A 25,203-nucleotide genomic window follows, 5' to 3' on the forward strand; every position below is an offset into this window, starting at 1 on the left:
GTATTGAATGCACAGCATTAGCCGTCCTTTGTTTTGAGTTTCGGGAGGCTCGTTTACAAGCCGATCTGAATGTTTACTTTCTATATCATTGATTAAAGTTGTGCTCGTTTACAACAGAAAATTACTGCCGCCAATACGATTCAAGATGTGTGACCTTAATTTGTTGGAATTCAGTTCATATGGAGACCATATAAGAAATGAATTTTGATGCTGAAATAGCATATGTGTTTCATCTCATAGTTCAACCAGAAATGTATGAAAAACAAGTCAATGTTTACAAAAAGCTAGGACGGCATGTAATTCAATGTTTGATTGGCAATGTGGAAAATATCTCTGCAGTTGTTTTTAATTTAATTTTCATCAGGCAGATGGAGCAACAGAGATGGAGGAACTTCCAGCAAGAAAGGAGACATGTGGAATCCTTTCTATTTTCATTATTTTTATTATTTCAATCATCCAGCCCATCACATCAGTGACAACATAACCACATTGTATGTCAATTCATATATACACATAGAGGCAAAGTTGAAACCAAATTGAGCAAGTAAAATTAAACTGTAATACACATACTGTATAGCCCCCCCCCCCTTCCCTTTCTTTACCCCATAATGGCACAATTTGAAGAGTCAAAAATGATATCGTAAACCTACCCTTATTCAACGCACATGGAGGAAGAGAGCTCAGACCCTTTCTGTCAGCAGTTGTCCACGAGACAGTCAAAGACACACAGACGCATGCCGATGTCTGCTTAATATGCAGCGATGGAGCGCATTAACATCTCTTCATGTGTCACAGGTGGGTAGCCATGGGTTACGGCGGCAAGAACACTGGAGGTGTGTCCCAGGAGGCTTGGGAACATGGTTAGAGTGCTGTCATGGACAAGACCAGTTCAGTACCAAACACCCTTTCGCAATGTGAATCTTTTCAGCAGCTTTGTGTCAGATACCGATTACCCATAATGGCGGCACTTTATTTGAAGGCTCCTACATAAGAGCTAGGCCTAACCAACATAAGGTCCTTGTGTCAGTTCACTTGGTATGTGGTGGAATGGTTGCTGCATCAATGTTGACATAACACACCATATGCCTACTAGCGGTTATTGACATAAATACTTATGAATGTTTATGTAGTGCTTATGAATGTGCTATGTAGTGATTATGAAGGAGATATGTTGGGTAGGAGCCTTGAAGTAATGTGTTTTCCAGATAACTTTGTGTGACTGGAGCATGTAACATATACACCCCGTACTTGAAATTAGGTAGTTACTGTTTTCATGTTGTCTTGACTCTTGACATTGGCAACATAGGCCTTTATGTTAAGAATCAAAACCATATGCTTGCTTTGCTCTGTTCTGAGCTCTACCATGTTCTGTTTGTGGGATGCGATGGCATGAACTGACCAGAGAAACTGCATCTCTCTAACAGGGAGCTCAGCTCGTCTGCCTGCTCCCTGGCGTACTGTCACAGATGGGAATGTGCCCATGTGACCGCCTGGGCTTGGCTCATTTAAAAGCTCAGAAATTATCCCGAAGATGGAGTGAGATATTGGAGGGGATTCTAATGGAATTTAATTATGTCAAAAACCCATTCATTTTCTGATGACAGTACTGGAAGCTGTAGATTGCCATCTACTGTGTAGCCATGCAAAATGCAAAATACAGTGTATTTTAATCACTAAAACTGGACACCGTACAATATCTATGTTTGTGCACATGATTTCATGCCAATACTTCAGCTGTGAATTGGAAATGAGAGTTTAGAGCTGCTTAATTTGCATCTATTTTCAAAATAATGTTCCTCCTCTTCCTAACCTCTGGTCCTGCAGTTGGGGTAAGATTTATCACTTGTTCCATAATGACTTTCACTTTTGGTTTCCTATGCCTATTGCTACAGGTACTGTGGTTATGAAATCAGAGGTTGCACTTCAGTACTATGCTGTTCATTACTAGAGAAGAATAAGCAAATAGGCAAATTACTTACTTTTCATCTATGAGGGACCTGAGAGGTCCTATTTGTTTTTGTTGTCTTATTACTTAGTGGTATTAGCTGTATGCTGTCTTGTGTTGACAGCTTTGACTTCATGACACTGCCACCTCCTGGTCTTCCATGTAATGTGTATTGGTAGATAAGAGTTTAACAATGTTGCCATCTTCTGGTTAAATAAGACCATTACGGGTGTTATTTCAAATAAAGCTTAGTTTCTTTATTCATATTTTCAGATTAGAGGATGATAACCCTATACATATATTTAAAAATGTTGGATAAATTACTTTCACAAAATCATAAACCATTTCAGTTTGTTTTTTGATTTTGGTTTTGGAAGTTGGTTGATTTCTTCCAACCAAGTCACTCTGCATTACAAGGCACTGTGCTAAGGCATTTTCTGTATTAAAGCAAATTATTGACAAGAAGACAAATCAAATAATGTCTAGATTTAGCTTTTCAATCAATGTTTTTTCTTGTGTCATACCCTTCATTGTGTAGATGTTGCATTGACATTTAGTGTAACATGTATGACTGCATTTTGATTTATATTGCTTGGGTCAAGAGCTAACTAATAGTTTCCCATATGGATGGCATGATATTTAATTTAATCCATGATAAATAAACTCTAAGGGTTCTTGTGAGAATGGCATAGCAGATAATGCTGAGACCTTGCTCCAGATAAGCTCTTGGGCTCATTCCCTGTTCAGTCAGATATCAGACATATTTGTCTGACCATGGTAGATTCCAGTGACATGCTTGGGTGACTTTGTTATCTAAGCATTCAGAACTAACTAAACCTGAGGCACCAATTAAGCCCATTTGTCTTGACGGTTTTCACACAGCTAGGTATTACAACATTAGGTATTACACACACATCAGTAAGTCCTTTACAATGGAACATGCACCCAAGTGGCCATAGTTACCTCACCCAAGTGTCCAATGGTTCTGGAGCCCCTCAGTTGGAGTCAACAGTAAGTGAGCCAAATTTAGAATTTGTTTCTTGTATCTCTTCTGCGCACCCTTCCACTACAATGCCAATGCACGTGTCAATTCAATACAAACAACAGTGAGCTTTGTGTGCAAAAGCATATGGGGTATATATCGCAGTAACTACCTGTCAGATTTGAAGAAAATGTGTTCTGGAATATCATTCACAGCAGTCAACAGTGTGGCATCATACTAACAGCTAGCTGTCAACATACTAATGGTGCAAATTAATTTCCATTTATTTGTTTTTTGGTTGTTTTGATGATGCAAACTCCATTTATTTCTACTATGTCATTTTGTGTGTAAATGCACTTTGTGTCTACATGCATTTGAATGCTGGAGCTAGCATGTATCTGAAGAATACTGAAGTAAGCTCTCCTGTGGCAGAGAATGTCGTTTTGGAGTTGGTCCCATAAGGGAGGATGCAATCATTTTTTGGGAGGGAAAGGTTGAGCTTTCTGCCATAACTCATGCTGATGCAATCACTGGTGTGGGAGGTGACTCCTGGAAATGCTTTTGTGAGTGCATTCTCCCCTCATTCTTCACAAGCAAAGGCACCCTAAATCTCTCCTGGTGGACAATGTTCACAGTCATAGTACATAACAAATGTGGCTTTCAAGACTTGTAGCAAATCAGCTATCACACGATTCAAATTACACCGCACTACATTCACTGTTTGCTTGACTTGATCTTAACAGCATACATTGTTTCCATAAATCTTTGAATGCTTCTTAAATATGAATTTTGATGTATTAATATTGTTCTGGTTTAATGGTGTCAATGATGTATTAAAATGACCTGATAGTGTACCTGCAGTCTTGAGACTTTAAACAACTGGATGTTTACCTGGGCCTGCAGGATGTCTACCTCGAGCTCTGCTTAAGATCAATGTTATAAAATTCCACACTTTCGTTATTGAGAGGGACGCTTAAATAGCCTCTGTATCTGGAAACAAGGTGACTGCTGTATGTGGATCAGTCGTAGCATAGATGGATGTGCAAGATGGACGTGTAAGAAATACACGTCGTCATTCACAGATGAAAGGTCGGTGTACCCAACCTAAAATATGTACAATAGGTTTCTTATTTAACAACATCAGTGCAGTAGAGCGCATACACATACACACACATGCATAAACATGCACACACATTCATGTTTGTGTTTTTAGATAGATGCAGATATTCATTTTAGTAATTACTAGTTACTTGTTTATTTTAATTGGGCATGCTTATTTATAGGACAGACAAAGTCTGATTAGTAATGAATGGAAATATACTGTAGCTCTCATGGTTGTCTTCCTGAAGGGCAATCAAAGGTTGCCAAGGTTATGACCAATAAAATGCACAAGAAACAACTCACTCATGTCTTTGTCATCCATGAATGTGTAGTAAGTAATCAAACTGAATTGAACACGTTCGTCGCTTGTAAACACTCAATCATGATCTGTGCTTAATTAGGCAAGGCATATGTATTTGTATAGCACATATTCATACAGCAGAATACAATTCAAAGTGCTTTACAGAAAAGATAGACGGATTAAAAAAAGAAAAAAGTGAAATATAATAATAAAAATCTAATTAAAAGCATAAATAAGCAAAAACTAAACAAAGATAAAAGTGCAGGGCAAAGCAGTAATTTGTGGAAATTGCTTAGATAAGAGGTGGTATTTGAGAACGGCGCTTCACAGCAAGGAGGTCCTGGGTTCGAATCCTGGTTGGCCAGGGTCTCTCTGTGCGGAGTTTGCATGTTCTCCCCATGTTCGTGTGGATTTCCTCCAGGTACTCCGGTTTCCTCCCACAGTCCAAAGACATGCAGGTTAGGCTGATTGGAGAGTCTAAATTGCCCGTGAGTATGAGTGTATGAATGAATGGTATGTGTGCCCTGTGATGGACTGGCAACCTGTCCAGGGTGTATTCCTGCCTTTCGCCCAATGTATGCTGGGATAGGCTCCAGCCCCCCTGCGACCCTGTTCAGGATAAGCGGGTTAAGATAATGGCACGTTGAGAAAGGGCTTGACCAAGAGGCTATAGTGACCTCTAGCTGGCAGAGGACTGCAGTACCATGCAAGAAAACAAGGGGAGACAAACAGGTGGCCCTAGTTACTTATATTGCATGATTGGAAAAGCTCACAGCTAAGAGGGACCTCCACTATTCTTCATACAGTATACTGATATCTCTATCAATGTGATAAAACACAGATGACCATAACTGTTAATGAATATTTATTACCTTTATGGCAGATCTTTAAAATGGCTAGGCCACCCATAATATAACTGTTTCTTTTCATGTCATTCCCCAGTGAGCAAAAAATGGAATCTAAACGTCTAGAGGGCTGGAAATCTGGGACTGAAAGACATTTTACAGAAATTTAGAGACTAATTTAGCCCCAATTTAGTTCAGGTTTCACCTGGATATATCTCTGAGTACGTCCTAGTCAACCAAATATAGCCAGGTTTATAGCCTGAACTCTAGATTTACATATCTAGCCAGGTGAAAACACTGAATAAACTGAAAAGTGAAAGGTTTCTAGCCAACTAGGATGTACCTAGACTATATCCAGGCAAGACCTGAGCTAAATTGGGGTTAAATGAGTCTATTTCTGTCAAATTCCAGCCCTCTAGATCTAAATTGGTTAAGATTCCATCTTTTGCTCACTGGGTCTGCTGGAGCAACAGCTTGATTTGAGATAAGAAAAGATCTAAAAAACGAATATATTCCATTATTCCATTCCATTATTTATTTGATGTAATGGTCAAAGATATCTGTAACGTGCAATTGAGAATAAGAGGAGTTAAATTGAATGTATTAAGATGCCTTCTCGGACTGTAGAATGCCTTCTCGGATTGTAGAGGCTTCTGAAGAATAAGAGTGGTGTTCCTTTGGCTTTCACTCTTTCTCTTCCACCATTCCCAGATTCCCTAGACCCATTCCCTTTGGGCCAAAGTTTTTGGCATAGCAAACTGAAAGAAAAGATGCAGATGCAAAATATGGCTTACACAGTAGTTTTGAACTTCCTCATTTTACTTTTGCACTGAGGCATTTCCAGCTCCGAGCACATATCCAGAAGAAGAAAGGTGCGTATGAAAAGGTTTTGACAAAGAGCAGAGATATATACGGAGCTATTAATAGTATAACTGATTACATTATCATATAGCACAGTCCATGCAAGAAGGAGAGTGAGAGTGCGGTGCTTTGAGAAGCAGTGGCTTTGAGAGTATTGGGATACATCAAGCAAAAATAGGGGTATTAATCCAGAAATAAGTTCTGCAATCTGAATTTTTTTAACTAAGATCCAAATCTCCAGTCTGCAGTGAAGGATAGACATGAACTTGACTATCCTGACTGTTGCCAAGCTCATTCCCCACTGGGAGGCCAAAGTAGAGCCATGACCAACAGAGAGTGTCAGAATGAGATTGCACTCACCAGAGTGTAATGTTTGATATTAATAATAACACAATAAGAAGATATGGTTCCTCTTGCTGTCTTGTTGGGTAGACCACAGATTAGAATTTTACTGAGGGTCACAAATGGTGGGGGGAGATGAGGAGAGGCATGACATGAGATATTTTGTTCTGCTTACAAAAAGCAAAGGTACCTCACATACCTTTGCAGTAGATCTCCCCGTCCTTGTCTGTCACGGTTGTAGACTCCAGGCTTTTCCCACACAGGGCACAGCGGAAGCAGGTCTTGTGCCAGGGCTACAGATGCACACAACACACAGGTGTAAGGGGAAATCCAAAGACAATCAACCAACAGATTCAATTCCTGTCTTTCTGTGCATTAACTTCCATTCATGTTACATTGCTTCATAGTGCTGTATTTAATGATTGTAATTTCAATGAGTGACTTCAAATGCACAAAAAAGAACAGAAAGTCAAGATAAATGTAATAATATTTATCGAAGTTGGTATTAGTTGGGTGCTCTTTCCCATTTACCTTAGTGATAATAATGGTAAATAGAGGCGCTATGGGTCAATATTCTGTGTTTTGAAATACATCTTGTGTTCTTGGTTATTATATTTCTCATTTAAATTACTAGACCGTCATCTCCATATTCAAAAACAATGGCAATTTGTAGATTCATCTGGGTAACACTTTATTTTACAGCCTGTTAATTACCTAGTATTACTTTGATTTCAGTTGTAAGTAAGCAGTGGTTTGATTACAAAGTCAGTAAGCATTACGTACATTTTCTAAGTACATTTTACAAGTCTTTTTCAAAGTACTAACCTACTAAAATAGTTGCCTAATAAATACATTATATTTACAGTAAATACTAGGTAATTAACAGCCTGTAAAATAAAGCCTGACCTGTACATGTTAGGACATGCTATGGTCCCCTTATGAGAGTGGTTGTAGTGCAGTGAGTCTGAGGAGAGATGCTACCTGCCCTGCCCCCATGACCTTCTCTGCTGCATAGACTGCCTTTGAACACCGAGGACAGCGGTCGCATGCACCAAACTTCTGCGCAAACTTGCTTGGATTGGAATTTGTTGATGGGCCTTGAGGTTTGGGCCTGGTGTCAGAAAAAGAAAATCTAGTTCTCCCTTAATTCATCAGATGTATAAAAACATATGATGATCTGCGTGATATTTGGCATGTGACATTTGCCATGGTCTGAAGGGAACTGAAGAAAATCTGCTGGACTTATATTCTCATAAAATAATAAGCTCAGACACCAATACTGAAAGGTCATTTGATTTCGCGTTTTAATTTACCATCAGTGGTAGTTGTAGTGGGCATGAATGTTGAAGTGGCAGATAAAAATGAACACAGATGGCAGGTAGTCATCACTGGCTTGTCATGAGTTGACTGCATATGTCAGACCATTTTCATAGCTTTGAATATGTTTATACTGCTATTACTGTGGAGAATTGGTACAAAAGAAAGTAAGCCTGATATGCTATTAAAAGGGTTAATAAACACAAAATCACATTGTGATTGTTCTAAAGCTGAGTATCTTGTCTCCATTTGAACCATCACATTTGCCCAGTCGTAAAGAAAATCAAAAATCGAATTACGCCCTGCCACCTCATTCTGTGCAAAAACATAGTCATGCACTGCCAGCCAAAGGTGAAAAGCTTCTTAGGGAAATGTTTTCTACCTAGCCATTTGATCTTTAAGTGAACATTAGTATACGCAGTGATGAAATGGAAGGAGGAGACACTTAATCTATTCAGACTCAACAAAGGAAACAAAATGGAGGAATGCATTGAGGTGTTTAACTGGACAATGGTACACAATGGTACATCAATTTAACATTTATTTTAGGATTTTTTTCATTTAATTTTTTTAGTACTGTGAATTCACAACCATTGTTGTGAAACAGCGGTAGAGGCAGATGACATCAGGATTTTCGAGGTTTGTCGTGGTGCTGGATACAGTTTATTCTGTTGGTAAATAACGAGCCTAGATGATGGGCTCATTACTTATTCTCTTGTAGTAAATTATTTCAACAAGCAACAACAAGCTCATAATGTTACACAGTACATACTGTTGTTGTGGTTGGATGTCCAGGTTTTCTGATGGGGGATCAGAGCTCAGAGCCCCGGCCCCCTGCCCATACCCATATCCTTTCGGGCCATATTTCTTCCCATAACATGTCTTGCAGTAGATTTCTGATTCATGTGCTGCCACCGTTGTGCTGTCCAGGCCTTTCCTGCAGGCCACTGAAAAAAACAATGGAAAGACAGCTTCAGTGGAAACTCAGAAAGTGGTCATGAAGTCCTGTGGTGTACATCAATGATGGGCCCTCCTCAATTATTTAATTAGTCCAATCATGTACACAACCTGTCATTTTTACCCACATTCCTTGATATAAACAGCAAGTGATGTTCTTGTCTTGTAGCATTTTATCATGGTCTATTTTATGAGTGAATTGGTCATGGTGTATAATTAGACTGAGTAACTGGTGGCAGCAAACTTCAGCATACACAATGGCCCTGGACTGGAGTTTGAGCCTGGCTCCATTTTGCAGAATGGCAGTGGTTTATCAGGTGACTTGTCTTGTGAGTTTGTCTGTGCACTAAAACAGTCATATCCAGCACCTGCGCATGATGCCTGTCAACCGCACTCTTGAAAGTGGACAGTCCAGGCTAAGAGTGGAATAGCGACACTGCATTCCCGTCAACAGAACACTTCTCATCCTGTCAGGTCCATGAGTCATCACAACCCATTGTGAGGAGTGGATCCAGCCCTGATTAGTCATCCATCACAATTTTCCCTTAGTCTTTAAAATTCCCCATGGCATAAATGAAATGGTACCATTCATATAGATTCAAGGTAAACCATAATACTTTCATAGTGTTAGGTTGTCTCACGCTGATTAAAGTCATTCTGGTTTGAAATATTAGCATTTATCAGTTTGGGACATGATATGCTGATTTAGTGGCCACAATGACCATGGGTGAGTAAAATGGCTGAGATGTTGTGCTCACTCACTGCAGATAGAGCAGGACCGTGGGTGAGTAAAATGGCTGAGATGTTGGGCTCACTGCAGATAGAGCAGGACCGTGGGTGAGTAAAATGGCTGAGATGTTGTGCTCACTGCAGATAGAGCAGGACCATGGGTGAGTAAAATGGCTGAGATGTTGTGCTCACTCACTGCAGATGAAGCAGGTTTTATGGAAGCTCCTGCCATTGCACTGGATCTCCTCCGCATGGTACACAGTCTTCTCGCAGGCTCCACACTTAGCCCCCCCTCCCCAGTTTGGCATCGTTACACTGGGCCTGTAATGGGAGTGTGCCCAGGAACAGCTAAAAACAAAACTTCAGCGAAACTTCCATTCTCCTTACAAAGCTTAACTAGTACAGCAAAATAAACATGTCTTCTATGCTTTTTGATCTTGAACTAGCCTGTACATTGGACAGAAAATACAAGTATTTAATACTTTTACTTGCCATGCAGTTTTAAACGTTGTTATATTGTATTGGTCATAATCATAATTTATGAACATATTTATTGTTTTATTTACATAAACAAATGAATAAAATTACATTCACAGTACACAGCATCCTGAATCAGAATCAGAATCTAATTTCACAGGTTGTTATGTAATTCATCACAATGTCTGCTATTTGCGACTTAAAGTATTATACCTCATTACAATTACAATACAGTAAGGAGGACCTCCCATTGTGCAAGTATTGAATGGGTGTAGAGCCACACCCTAAAGGAGTGATAAGAATTCAGGCAGCATGCAGACAGGGCAGAATTTTCCAAGCTTTGATTACAATGGCATTAAGCATTGTCTCACATGCCTGGAATGTGATGATAAGGGTCCAGGAATAGTGTCTTTCTTTAGACCACTTGTGAGTGCATGCCAGCACTGCCTCTGCATTCGTATAGAGCAAGGCAATTTTAACTCTTCTGAAAAATGGCCTTCTTAGCATAAGGAATGTAATGACCAATGAGCACTGTTACGAAATAATACATTTTCTCCATAGTGAACTTATTCAACATAAAAAATGTAAATACACACAAAAACCTGTGAGCTCCCATTCAGCGAACAACTATTTACCGATATTAACACTTTAAGGCCATGTTATGCGAAGACAAATCATTCCAAATTAAGACTTTAAAAGCTGGGAATTCATGGAACTGCTGTCACATTTGTCTAAAGACCTTGACCATACTTCTGACTAAAAGTGTATTGAACTGCTTGCATTGAGTTTTATATATACTCTATAAAATTTTACAAATATATACTAGTATCTGAGTAATACTAAAGTACAAAATATTTTCATGGCACACATACCTAACCACAGAGCTGTAGATACGTTGGCAAGTTTTCCCTCCTCCAGAAGTTCAGTGGCTGTGAATGTGACCGTTTCAATGGGACTCGTGGTCTTTATATACTGGGCATCATTCACTCGCAGCTTGAGGTTGCAGGGGTGACATTCAAATTATACCATCCTCCAAAAATAACCTCTGACAAAGAGCTGCACCGATAATAATGGAAAAAGAACCCCTCTGTGAAATGAGAGGTCTTGTACCTAATATAAATACTTTTATTGTTCTAAAAACTGCAATATTAACGACTGCAGCAGTCGCAGCAGTTTAGGAAAGGTATGTTGGAACTGTCTTACATATGCCACCATTGCAGTCAAATACACAACGTGAAAAACATAGTATTTAAGTGCAGAGAACATTACAGTTGAAAAGCAGTGAAAGGGTATCAAAGTAATCTTATTTAACTGCTGCCTTATTTTTTTATGTAGTGAGAGCTTTGCATTGTTTTACAAAATTGTCCTGTACCATATACGGCTTCAGTTTAAAACTCACTGCTCAGCAGGTCAGGATTCAAACATTAATCAAAACGAAATTAAATCTTCAGAATAAAATCATACTGATTAATTAAATCCTGCTTTAATTGCCATTAAGCCCAACTCACCCCACATTGCCATGTTTTGTTTACCAATTTGCAAATAGTTGCACACAAAAGGCCTGAAATTAGACAAAATACACAACACAAATGCAAAACGTTTGACCTATGGACCAAAGGATTCATGCCATTTGGGAATTGTACTCTAAACAGATTTAAAGAGATGGAAAGAAAGAATCTGCTAATCAATTGCATAAAATAACAATTTGATGTTCAGGTCTATGGATGACTGATAATTTAAGAATTCACCAGTGCTCAAACCTTTGGTATGCACTTAGTGTCACTTTGGATAAAGGCATCTGCTAAATAATTGCAATAAAATGCTACGCACATGCACAAACTCAGTCTTCTTAACCAACCCCATTTAAGTGAGTACATGTTCATTTTACCTGTACTTTAGTCTCTTTGGCTGACAAACCAGACAGACTAATTTTTATTGATTCAACTGCTCATTTCTACCTCAACATTCAGTGGCATTGAATGTTATTTACCTCCATTTATTAGACACAGATGTAAAAACAATATTTTATTTGGTGAATGCAAAGCAATACGTTTACTATAAATTAACTGCCTGATCTACTTGCTAATCATCACATTCATAAACATTTTATTACATACAATTGATACTTTCAAGGTAACAGTTAACATTACAAATGTGCAAAATTGTAATTGGTATGTTTAATTAACATGCAAAATTTTCACCAGATGCCCACTACAGTTTTGTGTAACAGACATCTCTATGGCACTTTAATGCAAGCACCATGTTCAACTCGGGACATAAAATAACGCTTTCTGTGGATGATTTCATCTGCTGCAGGAATGGGTAAAAATAAAAAAAAATAAAAAAAAGAATATATTTTCACACATATTTTCATTGTACATAAATTTGACAAGTAATGAAAACTTTCTTTAAAAAAACCCACAGGCAAATTGAAAATCAACAACCCTATTATTATTAGCCAAATTTCAAGTTTCTGAAAAGCCATCGAATCCACACATTTGGCCCTTAAAATGCGTACTCGGTACGCAAAAGGCAGACAGCGGGCAGGTCTGAATACTGCACGGCTTCCTGAATGGCGGCAGTGTTCACACCACTGACCTACACCACAGTAACACAGACAGTAACGGGCAGCACCAAACCAAACTGGTTTCTATTGCCCAGCGCTCTGGCGGGCTCATTGACGCAGGTCGTTTAGCAGCCGGGCTCTTTACACAAGGCGTCTTCAGTGCTGATTTCAAGTTTCCTCTGGGGGATGTAAGCGGTCTTGCAGGCGGTCTGGCCGGTGGAGGTCACCACGGCGGCCAGAGGGGAGAGTGTCGAGCCCGGGGTGTGGAAGAAACTCTGCTGGATGGGCTGGGTCCCTTTGGGCGTGCCCATTAGAGGCTTAGGGAGACAAAACACAGCTTTGTTTATCCAACAGCCACACCTGTCGTTAGTCAACCAACGCAAACTTTCAAACAACGTTTCTTTAGATGAGTCAAGAGGTCGAGAGGGCAAAATGTTTACATTTAATCAATCAAGGACAGAGCTGACTGAGAATGAATGAAATGCAAACAATCACCACATTTTCTAAAACACTTGTGAAAGGTAAACAGAGTTGTATATTTGTTCTCTCCAACGTACACCAGTGATCTCCTAGGTAAGTCCAATTTGTAACCCACTGGCTACCAGTGCCATGTACCTACTATGTTTCTGTTATTTTTTCCTTTTTATTACGTATTGTGGAGTACAAAGGCAAATAACTTTGAGGGCACTGTATTGCAATTTATTACTATCGTTCTCTTACATTTTTTATATATATATAGTTATTTAACAAATCCACTGCATACATCTACTCCCATTATTAGTAACCCTTATTTAACTGGGAAGGTCAATTGAATGTCTCATTTATTACCAAGGCCAATTCAGTGGAACGGATTTCATAACAAGCAGCTTTAAAGAGAGGGAGCAGACTGGGGCACCAAGTTTGGAAATTTGATCAGGACACTGAGGGTAACACCACTATGATTTAGAAAAGCAGTATGGTCTACACAAACTATTACAGTGAAGTGCTCAACAATTTCACTCACAGGAGAACCCTGCAGAAATAGTTTTTGAGCTTTTCATATGATCCTGGATGTGTTCCTTACTGATTCAAGTAAAACCACTGCACTTTGGTCAAAGTATGCATATTTTAGGGTCTAAATGCACAGAGGGCTGACCATAGGAGGTGGAGGGAGAAAGGGAATTGGGTTCTGGGGGCAAGGTTAGGGACTTTTCAAAAAACCTACGTCAGTGCTCTTTGTGAACATTTTGTGGGCGTTTAAGAAATTAACCAGGAAGAGAATGCTTGTGTGTGTGGGCCTTTAAGAAACACAGATGTTTCACAGGTCACATTCAGCCAAATTCACTCAAAAAGGGACAGCTGTAACAACCTCCTTAGCCAAGTCTCCCTCACCTGCTGTAAACTGAGGAGGGCCAGGGGTTGCCCGGGCGAGGGGTGCTGGAGGGGCATGGGGGACATGGGCTTGACGAAGATCACGCCTCCCTGCTGGAGGCCCAGCTGGGTGGGCACGGGGCTGGCCTGCCTGTGTGCCGGGGGCATGCTCCCCGGGCTGCCCGCGGGGATCAGGCCCAGGTTCTGCAGGGTGAAGTTGAGGATGGCCGGGCTGGGGCTCTGCATGCGCTGGCCGGGGAGCGGAGAGGGACCCGGCTGGCCCAGAGCCGCCATCGGGGAGATGGACACGGCGGAGGCCCGCTGGACGGGGAATCTGGTGGGGGTGAATTCCTGGGCACCGACCGGCATCGACCCTGAAACAAAAAACAGTCAATGCTGTGAATGAGCATTAAGTCAATTTCACCGAACACAGTGGGCCTCACTCCTGGTCCTGGATAGACAAAGGGTTTCTGTTTTCACTTTAGTAAACAATTCAGACCCAAGAAACCAGGTAGGGTGAGTTAACTGTGTCATTAACTGCTTTAATTGATCCATTGTTGTTGAGTAACAACAAAAGCCAGCACAGCCTGTGGCCCTCCAGGAGTGATCTGATTCAATAAGGGTATAATAATACAGCAGGCAAGTAGCTACGCAAATAGGTTGTACACTAGCTGATTCTAACTGCCATGTCAGGTACCAATGGCAGTGTTCTTATTGGCTAGACTTCATACCCGACTACCAGGTAAAGGGAGGGTGGAAAACCAGCAGTTCTCGGACCTTGAGGTACATCAGTACAGCACTCTTACCTGCAGTGGGGGTACGGTGCACATTGTGGTTGGGGACAGAGGCATACACAGTCTCCCCACTAAGACAGTGAGGGTCCTTGAAGCGGATGAGTGACTGATGGGAGATGGGAATCAGATAGCCCGTTGGTATCAGGGCCTACAAGACAAGAAGGGTTCAGTTAAAACGCATGTGGTTACGTTTCCACTAAAACGGGCATCAAACTAAGGGGCCGCAGTGTCTGCAGGTTCTTGTGGTTTCCTTTTTAATCGGCTGCCAATTAAGGCTTTGAGAACAAGGTGTGTGGGTTCTTTAGCCAATTAATGACATAAAGGAACAACTGGTGCAGAGAACATCTAGAAACCAGCAGGCACTGCAGCCCTCCAGGCCTGATGTGTGACATCTATGCACTAAAAGAACACAGAGGGCTTGTTACAATTGCTTATTTTTCTTGTATTCTTTTATACGATCTCCACCCACCAGGGTAGGAAAAGAGGGAAGAAATGAAGATTTTTTTCATTACTTCCACAAAGGATGCGCTGATTTTCCTTGCTCAAAATGGAAAGATTTTGAGTTCCTAACTTCCACTTCTAGCTCCTAGAGGGAACATTTAACGGGTTGGAATGTCCTTAAAGATGGCGGACCTCGATCGATTTCCGGGTCAGGAATAAGAAAATGAATAAATAAATAAGCGATTTGAATGAGCCCAGATTCCATATCACTGAACACAGTGTTAACTCTGGTTACCTCATTGTGCAGGTGGCCTGGAAGCACAGTGATTTCCTGCAGAGGGACGGCTCGGAGGGGGGTAAGGCCCGCTTCTCGGTCGGAGGGAGAGAGCACCTCCTCCTTCTCCAGAAACTTCTCCACGCTGCGGTCCAGCCTCTCCGCCTCCGCGCTCTCGGGCGTGTTGACGAACTCGGGGTCCAGGTGCAGTGCCCGGGGGGACGGCCGGTTGGGGACCACACCCCTCCGAGCCTTTAGCCGGGCCCGCATCTCACTCAGTTTGACCTGATCGGGGGAGGAGCCCTGCTGAGCAACAGGATCTTTGTTAGTCACCACCTAACCCTTCAAAGCAGTATATATACTGTATTACTGCAGCCAATTTATTTACTTTTATTTACTTCATTTCAGGCGAAATATACCTATAATAACTATAAATATAACTATAATGATTGAAAACATTTTTCAGCTCGTAAGGCTTAGAGAAATATTTTGAACAAATGTTTGCAAAGAAGCAGAGATTTACCTGTGAAATATGTTTGGTCTTCAAGGCTTTGGAAGGACTATTCACAGCAACTTCAGTGCAGGGCCTTTTGAGAGCAGAGGCTGGGCTTTTGGGTGAGCGGGTGGACTCATGTTTTTGAAGCTGAGGATTGATTGTCTGCATCTCACCAACGGCCGTATTTTTTTCACTGGCTTTCTCCAGCATGCTGCTCTCATTGGTGGGATGGCTTGGGCTTCCGCCCACCATTTCTTCAAACGTCATGGACCGCACAGCCATGCCAGAGGGGTGTGGCTTCACAGAGGAGGGGTGCATGTAGACAGCATAGGACCCGCCCATAGCATGTTGAGGTAGCAGCACCGGTATGCACGACAGCGCCCTCGCAGGCTGGACTGGGTATTGCACTTGAGCCACACGGTCATCGTTTGCCTCAACGGGTAACACTGGTTCAGCTGCTCCAGTACTTTCATCCGTTTTCCTTCCCTCAATCTTTTCAGCATTTACTGCAGGACGATTTTTTCTTACACTTTTCCTGAAAAGAAGAATATATTAGAAATGTGCAATGTTCTGCCGTTCAGTAAACAAATGTACTCCAGATGCATAGGATTCAAATATACTGCACCACACGAGTGCTTTAGCATTATATATTTACCACAATATATAATATAGTAAAGTATTCCTTCACTTACTTTGATTGTTCATCCAACTGAATTTTGCAGATGGCAGCCAGTTGATCCATTTTGCTTGGATAGGACTCCGAGTCACCTGGAGAGGGGGGGGAAAGACCAGTAAGACCACACAAATCTGTATTTCTTAGATTTTTCTTTCAATGTTTTCCAGTGAGCAAGAGTAAAATTTAGTCACTCACTTGGATTTACTTTAATGGGGCTGGTGGGCGCGGAGCTGATTTTCCTGCGGTCGTCCTGAATGCTCTTTGCGAGCTTGATCAGAGAAGGGTGTCGAGTGAAACCGCGCTTCGCTCCAGACGAGGGGAAAAGATTTTTCGTACAGTTCTCCAAGGACTGCAAAGTGCCTGCTCCAGCAGACAAGGAACTTGAGGTCTCTGAATTAGAGAAAATGGAGGCAGGGAAGGGCACAAAATTGTATTACATTACAGTTCTTTAGCTGATGCTCTTATTCAAAGTGACTTACAGTAGATGAGGTCTTAACCTGGCCACACTGGGGCTTGAACCATCAACCTTCCGGGTCCCAGTCACGCACCTTAGCCACTAGACTACATGCTAGGCCCGGAATTTGATATAATTAGTGTAAAAGTAGTGGGGTAGCCAAAGTCGATGCAATAATGTGCACTCACCTTTGATGCTTGGAAAGTCCTCAGGGCCCGTCCAGGTGAAGGCAGGCTTCCTACCCCTCAGCTCTGTGACATGGACTTTCTTGATCAGCTGGAGGCTGCTCAGTACATTTGCGATGTCATACAGCCTGCGGATCTTGGCTGCAACAGGGCATGCCTTTCAGTTAATTCGCTGTTCAAAACCAGTACACTGGTAGCCTTTACACAGCATTTTAAAATGTCTTTTCTTCAAACACTACTCACTTTTATACTTGCTCTTGTCGAGGTCTACAACCTGGTCTTCGCCGATGAGGATTTTTGCAGCAACTTCAAGACTGACCACCCGAGGGGCGGTGACGAGGAACAACATGACAAACTTCTGGCTCATTACTCTCAACGACTTATCCTTGCGGCTGTTGACTGAAGCTGTGTAAAAAGAACAAGGCATGGCATGTTCATTAGTGCTAAAACAGTGGTAGTTTTGCCAGAATCCTCAGCTCTGTCATGTATGCAATAAGACTGAGGCTTTAGAATTATAAGGTATTAACAAATGTGAATTGGTGTCTTAAAAACTTTGTTTATAGGGCACTACACGTGATGTTTTACGCAAAATATGGTTAAAGAGTATTGAAAAATGTATAAATTGGCTCCAAGCAGATTCACCGAGGTATTTTCAAGGCTCAGTATCTCAAAACCACTCAGAACCTTATTATTCCATGGTCAGGACCTGTGTTCACTCACCTGCTCTGAACTCCACACCAGGGAGTTCCACAAAGAGCATTTCCTTCTGCCCCCATTCGTTTTCCTTGTCAGGTAGACTCTGCACGCCCTCGTTCTCCTTCTCCTCTCCATCAAAATCAAAATCCCTGTCAAAAGCCTTCTGCTTGATCTGCTGCATCTGCTCGCCGTACTTCTGATCGTCCCCCACCTTCTTCAGCATGGCCAGCGTTTGGGGCAGGTTGGCCCGACCGTGCCAGGTGTAGCGGTTTTTCGCCAGCCTGCTGACCATGTGCAGGCTCTCCAGCACGTTCATGATGTCGTAGATGCGCCTCCTCTCCACGTCTAAGCCACCAGACAGAAACAAATATTGAAGACGCAGCAGCACTGACAGCAGTCAGGACTCATTTTAAACTAGTGTTCTGAACCAAAAGCAGGTTTCGAGGTTTTGATTAGATTTATAATACTGCATTTAGTGTTTGTCCTTGCCTACATGACCATGATCTTAAATTAGTATATGAAGAGCATTCCTTTGTTTCCTGGATTTAATTTATTGAATCGCTAGTATTACATAACATCCTGGTGATAATGATGATCTAAAAAGTTTAAATTAATTTGTATTTATTTTAAAATAAATAAACAGGACTTACTAAGTTCCCCAGCCACATCATCAAGACAAATATTGTTGCTGAGCGCAGGGTTGGGATAATCCGGATATCGCGCAAGAAATTTATGACAGAGTAATCCCAGGCTCTTCTCTTTCCGACTTATTGGCAGTTTTTCAGATTCATCCTCAAACGCAGGCTCCTGAGAACAAGAATCCAAACGGACAGTTTAATGCAAATGTCTGATTATTAGGATGACTAATCACACACATTTTAATGCTTGTTAATAAAAAAAGTTGTGTAGATAAGGGTTCTATACAACATACAAGTGCTGCATGATATTCATTGAAATGTGCATCCCTTTTTTGAATTTTCTGAATTTGCAGGAACTGAAAAGGCAATCAGAACATGGTCCCATAAAAAGGCATGGGGAAAAAGCATGTTCAAGAAAGCCTTTTAATCACATGAGATGCTTTAAAATGTGCATGATTTACCTGAGAACAGTTGCAGGGCTCCGCAATTTCCATTTTGTTGCCACACAGCTCCTTTGCTCTGTTCCTGATCTCCGGACTTGCAGCACTGAGCAGGATCTTCAGGTTAGAGGTTGGGGTCCAGGGTTCACAAGCAGGACTATCTTTTCCTTTTGTGGGCGTTGTCAGAGACCCCATCTTGTATGTTGGCTCAGTTGATAATGTGTGAGAGACAGGCTGCTTTCTTGGTGTTTTTGTCAGTGCATATGGCTCAGTGAATGAATCTCCCTGTTTGACAACAAAATAATCCAAAACCTTTTGTTAGCCAACACTAACAACACTACACATATACAATGATCGAATTAGAGGCTGTAGCCAAATGATTAGCATTGCAAACATTTTTATACATTTGTTTAATGCAACTTATGTAACCGCTATTGCCGAGTAAATGCCAGAAAAATCATTTGAAAATGAAGGCACTACACTGACCTTTTCATTTTCTGGACCACAGTCACAAAGAGAGCCGATTTGGGGTTTCTGGTTGAAGTTTTGCAAATCCACCAGAACACTTGACATTTTCCTCCTAAAAAAATATTTTTCAAAGGTTGCAATACTGTAAATTCGCAATAGATCGAAGACCACGAAACTAAGTTAAGGTAGGATATTATACAAATTTAGAAGACAAACAAACGTGTTAACTGATCTGTAATTTAACGCAAGAAACACCGATCGAAACGCAAAATCTACACCTAAACTAGCCTAAATCTAGGCTTACTGTCCTTTCTGAATGTAATGTAACGTGTGATAGACCAGACATTACATAATGTAACCACCCTAAAACCAAACCCAGTGTGCCTGGCCACAGGGATTACACTCGGTTATCTAGCTAGCGAACGAAATCCAAAATGTAATCAAACTGGTGTAAATTGCGAGGCTCCTTCCTCAAGACTGATTTTAACTGACATCCGTTCTGTCGAATCACAAGAATAAACCACGTTCCCGTCACGCCTCCTTGTCGACGTGGACCAATCCTAACGAGGCGGGTACCGGCAATTCAGAATGTCCCGCGCAGGTAGCTGGCTATATTTTTTTAAATCTTCGCGCGGAATTTCAAGGATTCCTATTACGCAACCAGGAAATATGAAAATTTCGTTCATTTTCAACTTCGTTTTCTTATAATAACGATCTATTGTGCAGTTATATGGGATTTTGTTATGTTTGCTCGCCATTGGCAGGCAACAGTAGAAAGGAACCATTACAAATGAAACTTGTGTCCAGGCTAACTTATTAACAAACATATCGCTATAGCCTTCCTAATTATCGATCAGTGTAACTTATAGGCTATACTTTTGGCTACAGTTGTACATTTCAGCTACAGCTGTTACTTCCATGCTAGAAGTAGCTTATAGCTAACTAGATAGAAGCCTTGGCTAAATTAACGAAATTGTCACTTTTCTAAGCGCGCGGAAACTCGTTTCACTTCCCCGCTCTCCCACCTCGATACTACATTTCTGGTCTACAAGAAAACATTTCAATGTCACTGAGTGAAAGCAAGAAATCGCTACTCTTACTTATTACTTAAATCATTAATAGGCCACGTATTGTGTAGGGATACTATTATTAACAGCGCTCCCTAAACATGCTACTGTAACTAATATTCATTGAGTCAATGAAAGTAGCCAGCTTGTTATGTGACGTAGCAACTCTGTAGTATCCACTGGTTAACTCTATACTCACCAAACAGTAGCAATCACTATAACTGGCCCAGCACTCGTGTTTTCACCCACTAGACACTCGAATAATCATATATTTTGGCTGCGAATAAACAATGAAGACTGATCGAATAAGGAGAACTTACCTTTAGCCACAGAAGGGTTGTGTTACTGTCTCCTCTGTAGCTACCCCACTCAACTCAATTCGTCAATATCATTTCATGATCAATAACATTATAAGTGTAGCCTAAAATTGGTTCGATTGCAGTCCCGAATGAGTAACTATAACTCCAAAAAGAAAAAAGCATGCAGTGAAAGAGGTTATGCGAATGCCTAGATTAAAAGAACCCTAAATCATTCCGTTTGGTTCTTAAATGTAGCCTAAGAAAATGTTCATAGCTATGGTATAGATCCGTAAAACAACACAGTAAAATCATGTGAAACTGACAACGTATAACAAACTGAGAATAAACCTAATAATCAGCCATCTAACTGTCGAACAATCGAAATATGAGTGAAGAAAAAAGTTTTTCTGAGTTTTACGATTTGTCCCGCCTATACGGCGCGCACTTATCCCGCCCCAATTTTACATTTCCTCCAGCCAACCACAGAAGTGTTGAAGTAGAGTTAAAGGAGGAGTTATGCATCACGTAAATATACGTGGTCCAGGTGATTGGATCTGTGTTTTGAAGGAATTCGTTGATGCAGCGACATACAAACCTGTCGATGATACAATTTTATTAGTTAGCTAAATAATATTCATGAAAATGAAAGCATAGACACAAAGATACTTCACGTATATCATTATTCCAGCGTCAGTCCTTTCCAAATTCTTTCCAGAGTTTGTTTACAATTTCAGACGGAATATTTAAATGATATGGCCTATGAGTGCTAGTAGTCCCATACTCTTTATTTGTATTTACTGTAAAAAAGGAAATCATTCTTATATTGCCCCACTCCTTGCATTGGACTAATCTCATAAGTAAAGCACACACGCACGTACACACATAAACAGTCACACACAACATAAAAAATATTTTCAGAAACATTAGTAAATTGTGTAGAGCATCACATTTTCAAATCCATTCACTTAGAAACTGTGTTAAAAATGAATTTTCCTCCATCATTCTGCCTCTTTCCCATTCTGGGACACATGCACTTATAGTGTTAAAATGTAAAAATCAGGGCCAGTAACATTTTTGGTTGCAAGCCCGGCTAGCTTGTGCCAAAACTCCTTGGGCTGGTTTCACAGACAGAGATTAGGGTTGGTCCTGGATTAAATTGAGTTTTGTATGGAGAATCACCATTCAAAATTGAATTGAGCCAAGGACTAGGCTTAATCTGTGTCTACCAAACTGGCACCTTAAATTTCACCTTTGGCATTGCTCTAGCTGTAATAAAAAATTTTTTAAAAGAAAAAAAGATCAGTGTGACATTTATTTATAAGCACTCAAATTTCAGTCATGTTATATTATGTTTCCTTGTGCAAAGTACTTTTATATGTCTGAAACTATCTGAAACCCATCCATCCATCCATTATCTTAACCCGCTTATCCTGAACAGGGTTGCAGGGGGGGCTGGAGCCTATCCCAGCGTACATTGGGCGATAGGTAGGAATACAGGTCGCCAGTCCATCGCAGGGCACACACACCATTCACTCACACACTCATACCTACAGGCAATTTAGACTTTCCAATCAGCCTAACCTGCATGTCTTTGGACTGTGGGAGGAAACCAGAGTACCCGGAGGAAACCCACGTAGACACGGGGAGAACATGCAACAGAGAGGCCCCAGCCGACGGGGATTCAAACCTAGGACCTCCTTGCTGTGAGGTGGCAGTGCTACCCGCTGCACCATCCGTGCCACCCTATCTGAAACCATGTGTCCCAAATGACCATAGACAAGAAGGTAATTTGGGACAGTCTCAAAATGATGAATAAAAACTTCAATACTATATTCAAAACTTTTATCTCACATATGACATTTTTATCATCAGCCCCCCTTCTCATCCGCTGTTCCCCAGTCCATGTCTGGTGAGCTTCTTCCTTATCTGTTCCTTATTCCTTTTATCAACAGCTCCCTTGCCAGTGGTAATGTTCCCCCTGACTTTAAACTTGTGTTACCCCACTCCTTAAAAAAACATTGTTAGACTGCTCTGATGGGAGGAACTATCGACCAGTATCACTACTTCCCTGCCTGTCCAAAGCTCTGGAAAGAGCTGTACTTAACCAGCTTTCTTCTTTTTTCCAACACCACAATCTGCTCAACCCTCACCAGTCCAACTTCTGATCTGGGCACTCGACGGAGACTGCTCTCCTGGCTGTGATGGAGGCACTTGCCACTGCAAGAACCTCATCCCTCTCCTCTGTTTTGATCCTTTTTGACTTGTCTACAGATTTGACACGGTCAACCTCCAACTCCTGATTTTTATTTCTGGCTGAGATGGGCATTTGAAGGTGATGAAGGTGCTCTTCATCCCTCACAGAGCCTTTTTAGTACTAGAACTCTCAGTCACCATTGATGGTACTACAGCAACTGCCTCCTGCTCTACTAGGAACCTGGGGGTGGTCCTGTTTAACATCAGGAGGATTCAACCATACCTGACTACATCCTCAACACAGCTACTCGTTCAGGCTATGGTAATCTCCTGACTAGATTACTGCAACTCCCTACTTCCAAGTCTGCCAGCCTATGCCATCCAGCGCAACAGCTCATCCAGAACGCGGCTCAGCTCGTCTTCAACCTTCTGAAGTTTTCACACGTCATGCCCCTGCAAAAGTTACTCCACTAGCTACCAGTTGCTGCCCAGATCAGATTCAAAGTTCTGGCCTATCTTTGGGCCATTGCATTTTATACCTTTGTACCTTTTTACCTTAATCTAGGACTTTTTAATTTGTATTTGTCTCGGTACTGTAGTTCCTGAAATTGTAATTGTCGTGGTATGGTAATTACAGACCCAACCACCTTGTGTGATCAGTGATCACTTTATTAGGTAGACCTGTACACCAGCTTGTTAATGCAAATATTTAATCAGCCAAACAAAATGCATATAAACATGCAGATGTGGTCAAGAGGTCCAGCTGTTTTTCAGACCAAATGTCAGAATGGGGAAGAAATGTGATCTAATTGACTTTGACAGTGGAATGATTGCTGTTGCCAGACAGGGTGGTTTGAGTATCTCAAAAACTACTGATCTCCTGGGATTTTGACGCGCGACAGTCTCTAGAATTTGCAGAGAATTGTGTGAAAAATGCATCCAGTGAGCAGCAGTCTGCGGGCAGAAACGCCTTGTTAATGAGAGCGGTCACAGGGGAAGGGCCAGCCTGGTTGATGCTGACAGGAAGGTGACAGCAACGCAAATAAACAAGCATTACAACAGTGGTATGCAGAAGTGCATCTCTGAACACACAACATGTCAAACCTCTAAGTGGACAGGCCACAGCCGCAGAAGACCACACACAAAAGAAGTAATAAATACTGAATACAGTGCTCACTGAGCGTATGTTCTTGGCCTTACAACCAATCATATATGAATTGTACTGTATCTGATGTGTTTGGTTGTTTGTTGTATGACCTTGATATGCACTGTTTTATATGTCACTTTGGATAAAAGCGTCTGGCTAATAAAGTGTAATGGAATGTTATCATCTCAGCATTTTATTTGTTATGTCCCTATACTTATTGTACCATCTCCTGCCTACATCCTAGGTAACCGTCACCATGCCCTCTTCAACATTATATAGGTTTATATGCAAGGTGACTGAGGTACAAGTGCTGAATGACAATTAGTTAAGGTTAAAACTTAAACTGAATTAAAAAAAAACTTTAACTGTCCCAAATTACCAAATTCAATGCTGAGTAGCCTACATTCTGAAAGAATACAGGCATATAGGCTATAAATGCTTACTGAATGATTGATAAAAATCACTATGTATTAATTGTTATGTGTTTGCTATTTGCTTACATTATTTGCAGTTCATAAGCTTTCCACAATCCCTGCTGGTCTAGCATGGCCGATTAATCTACCAGCATGACCATGACGATTACCAGCTTCATTAAGCTGGTCTACATGTCGCTAAATATATTCATAATCAGCTTGGCCACCAAAATATCCAGTTGCAATAGACCAGCATTAACCTGTTTAAAATTTATACTTGTCTTTTAGCAGCGATACAAGAAGATAAGCAAAAATAAATAACCCCATGTTTGCTTTAAAAAAAGATATTGTGTATTTTAGGCCTAGTTGAATATCCTAGTCAAATGTATACAGTAGCCTAATCATTGGCCAATGAATTTTGTCATTGACTGCAGTGAATTCCTGTTCATTAACACTAGATGGCAACAAATCCATTTTTTACAAAGTTTCCATGGAAACCGTCAGCGCCAAAAACTGGCTGAAAACACTGGTCTACGGAGCGATGACGTAATGTGATCGATTGGAAAGGGGGTTTGGGCTGAGATACTGTCGCTAATGCATTGACTGCCATGTCAGAGTGAGAAAAAGGAGCGTAGCATGTGCTGGGCAACAGCCGGCTTTCAGAAGGAAGCTTTGGTTTTTGTTTGGGGTGAGTAGTTAATGTATTGTTTTGAATTCAGATGTGTTACTTTATAACTACACATTAAGCC

General features: G+C 41.1%; 2 protein-coding genes across 3 annotated transcripts; both read right to left on the reverse strand.

Annotated features, from left to right (window-relative positions):
• Nucleotides 1-5,858: 5,858 nt before the first annotated feature.
• On the reverse strand, nucleotides 5,859-9,688 carry LOC133131243 (cysteine and glycine-rich protein 3-like). Its single transcript, XM_061246506.1, has 5 exons — nucleotides 9,577-9,688; nucleotides 8,467-8,641; nucleotides 7,359-7,488; nucleotides 6,577-6,670; nucleotides 5,859-5,932 (listed from the first exon to the last, which is right to left on the reverse strand). The coding sequence occupies exons 1-5, from the start codon at nucleotides 9,686-9,688 to the stop codon at nucleotides 5,859-5,861; spliced, it is 585 nt and encodes a 194-aa protein (XP_061102490.1).
• A 2,181-nt stretch (nucleotides 9,689-11,869) lies between these two features.
• On the reverse strand, nucleotides 11,870-21,080 carry e2f8 (E2F transcription factor 8). Of its 2 annotated transcripts, XM_061246174.1 has the most exons (14): nucleotides 20,723-21,080; nucleotides 19,354-19,447; nucleotides 18,889-19,152; nucleotides 18,440-18,596; nucleotides 17,814-18,134; nucleotides 17,337-17,498; nucleotides 17,097-17,234; nucleotides 16,650-16,844; nucleotides 16,471-16,546; nucleotides 15,806-16,313; nucleotides 15,304-15,585; nucleotides 14,580-14,715; nucleotides 13,795-14,147; nucleotides 11,870-12,740 (listed from the first exon to the last, which is right to left on the reverse strand). In XM_061246174.1, exons 2-14 carry the CDS (start codon nucleotides 19,438-19,440, stop codon nucleotides 12,549-12,551), a joined length of 2,871 nt encoding a protein of 956 aa, XP_061102158.1. In that variant the 5' UTR covers nucleotides 19,441-19,447; nucleotides 20,723-21,080; the 3' UTR covers nucleotides 11,870-12,548. The 2 variants fall into 2 exon arrangements, with proteins under 2 accessions (XP_061102158.1, XP_061102159.1); XM_061246175.1 differs by lacking the exon at nucleotides 20,723-21,080 and having other exon boundaries at nucleotides 19,354-19,801.
• Nucleotides 21,081-25,203: the final 4,123 nt, after the last annotated feature.

The sequence above is a fragment of the Conger conger genome, chromosome 6 (assembly GCF_963514075.1).
Source record: "Conger conger chromosome 6, fConCon1.1, whole genome shotgun sequence".
NCBI lineage: Eukaryota > Metazoa > Chordata > Actinopteri > Anguilliformes > Congridae > Conger > Conger conger.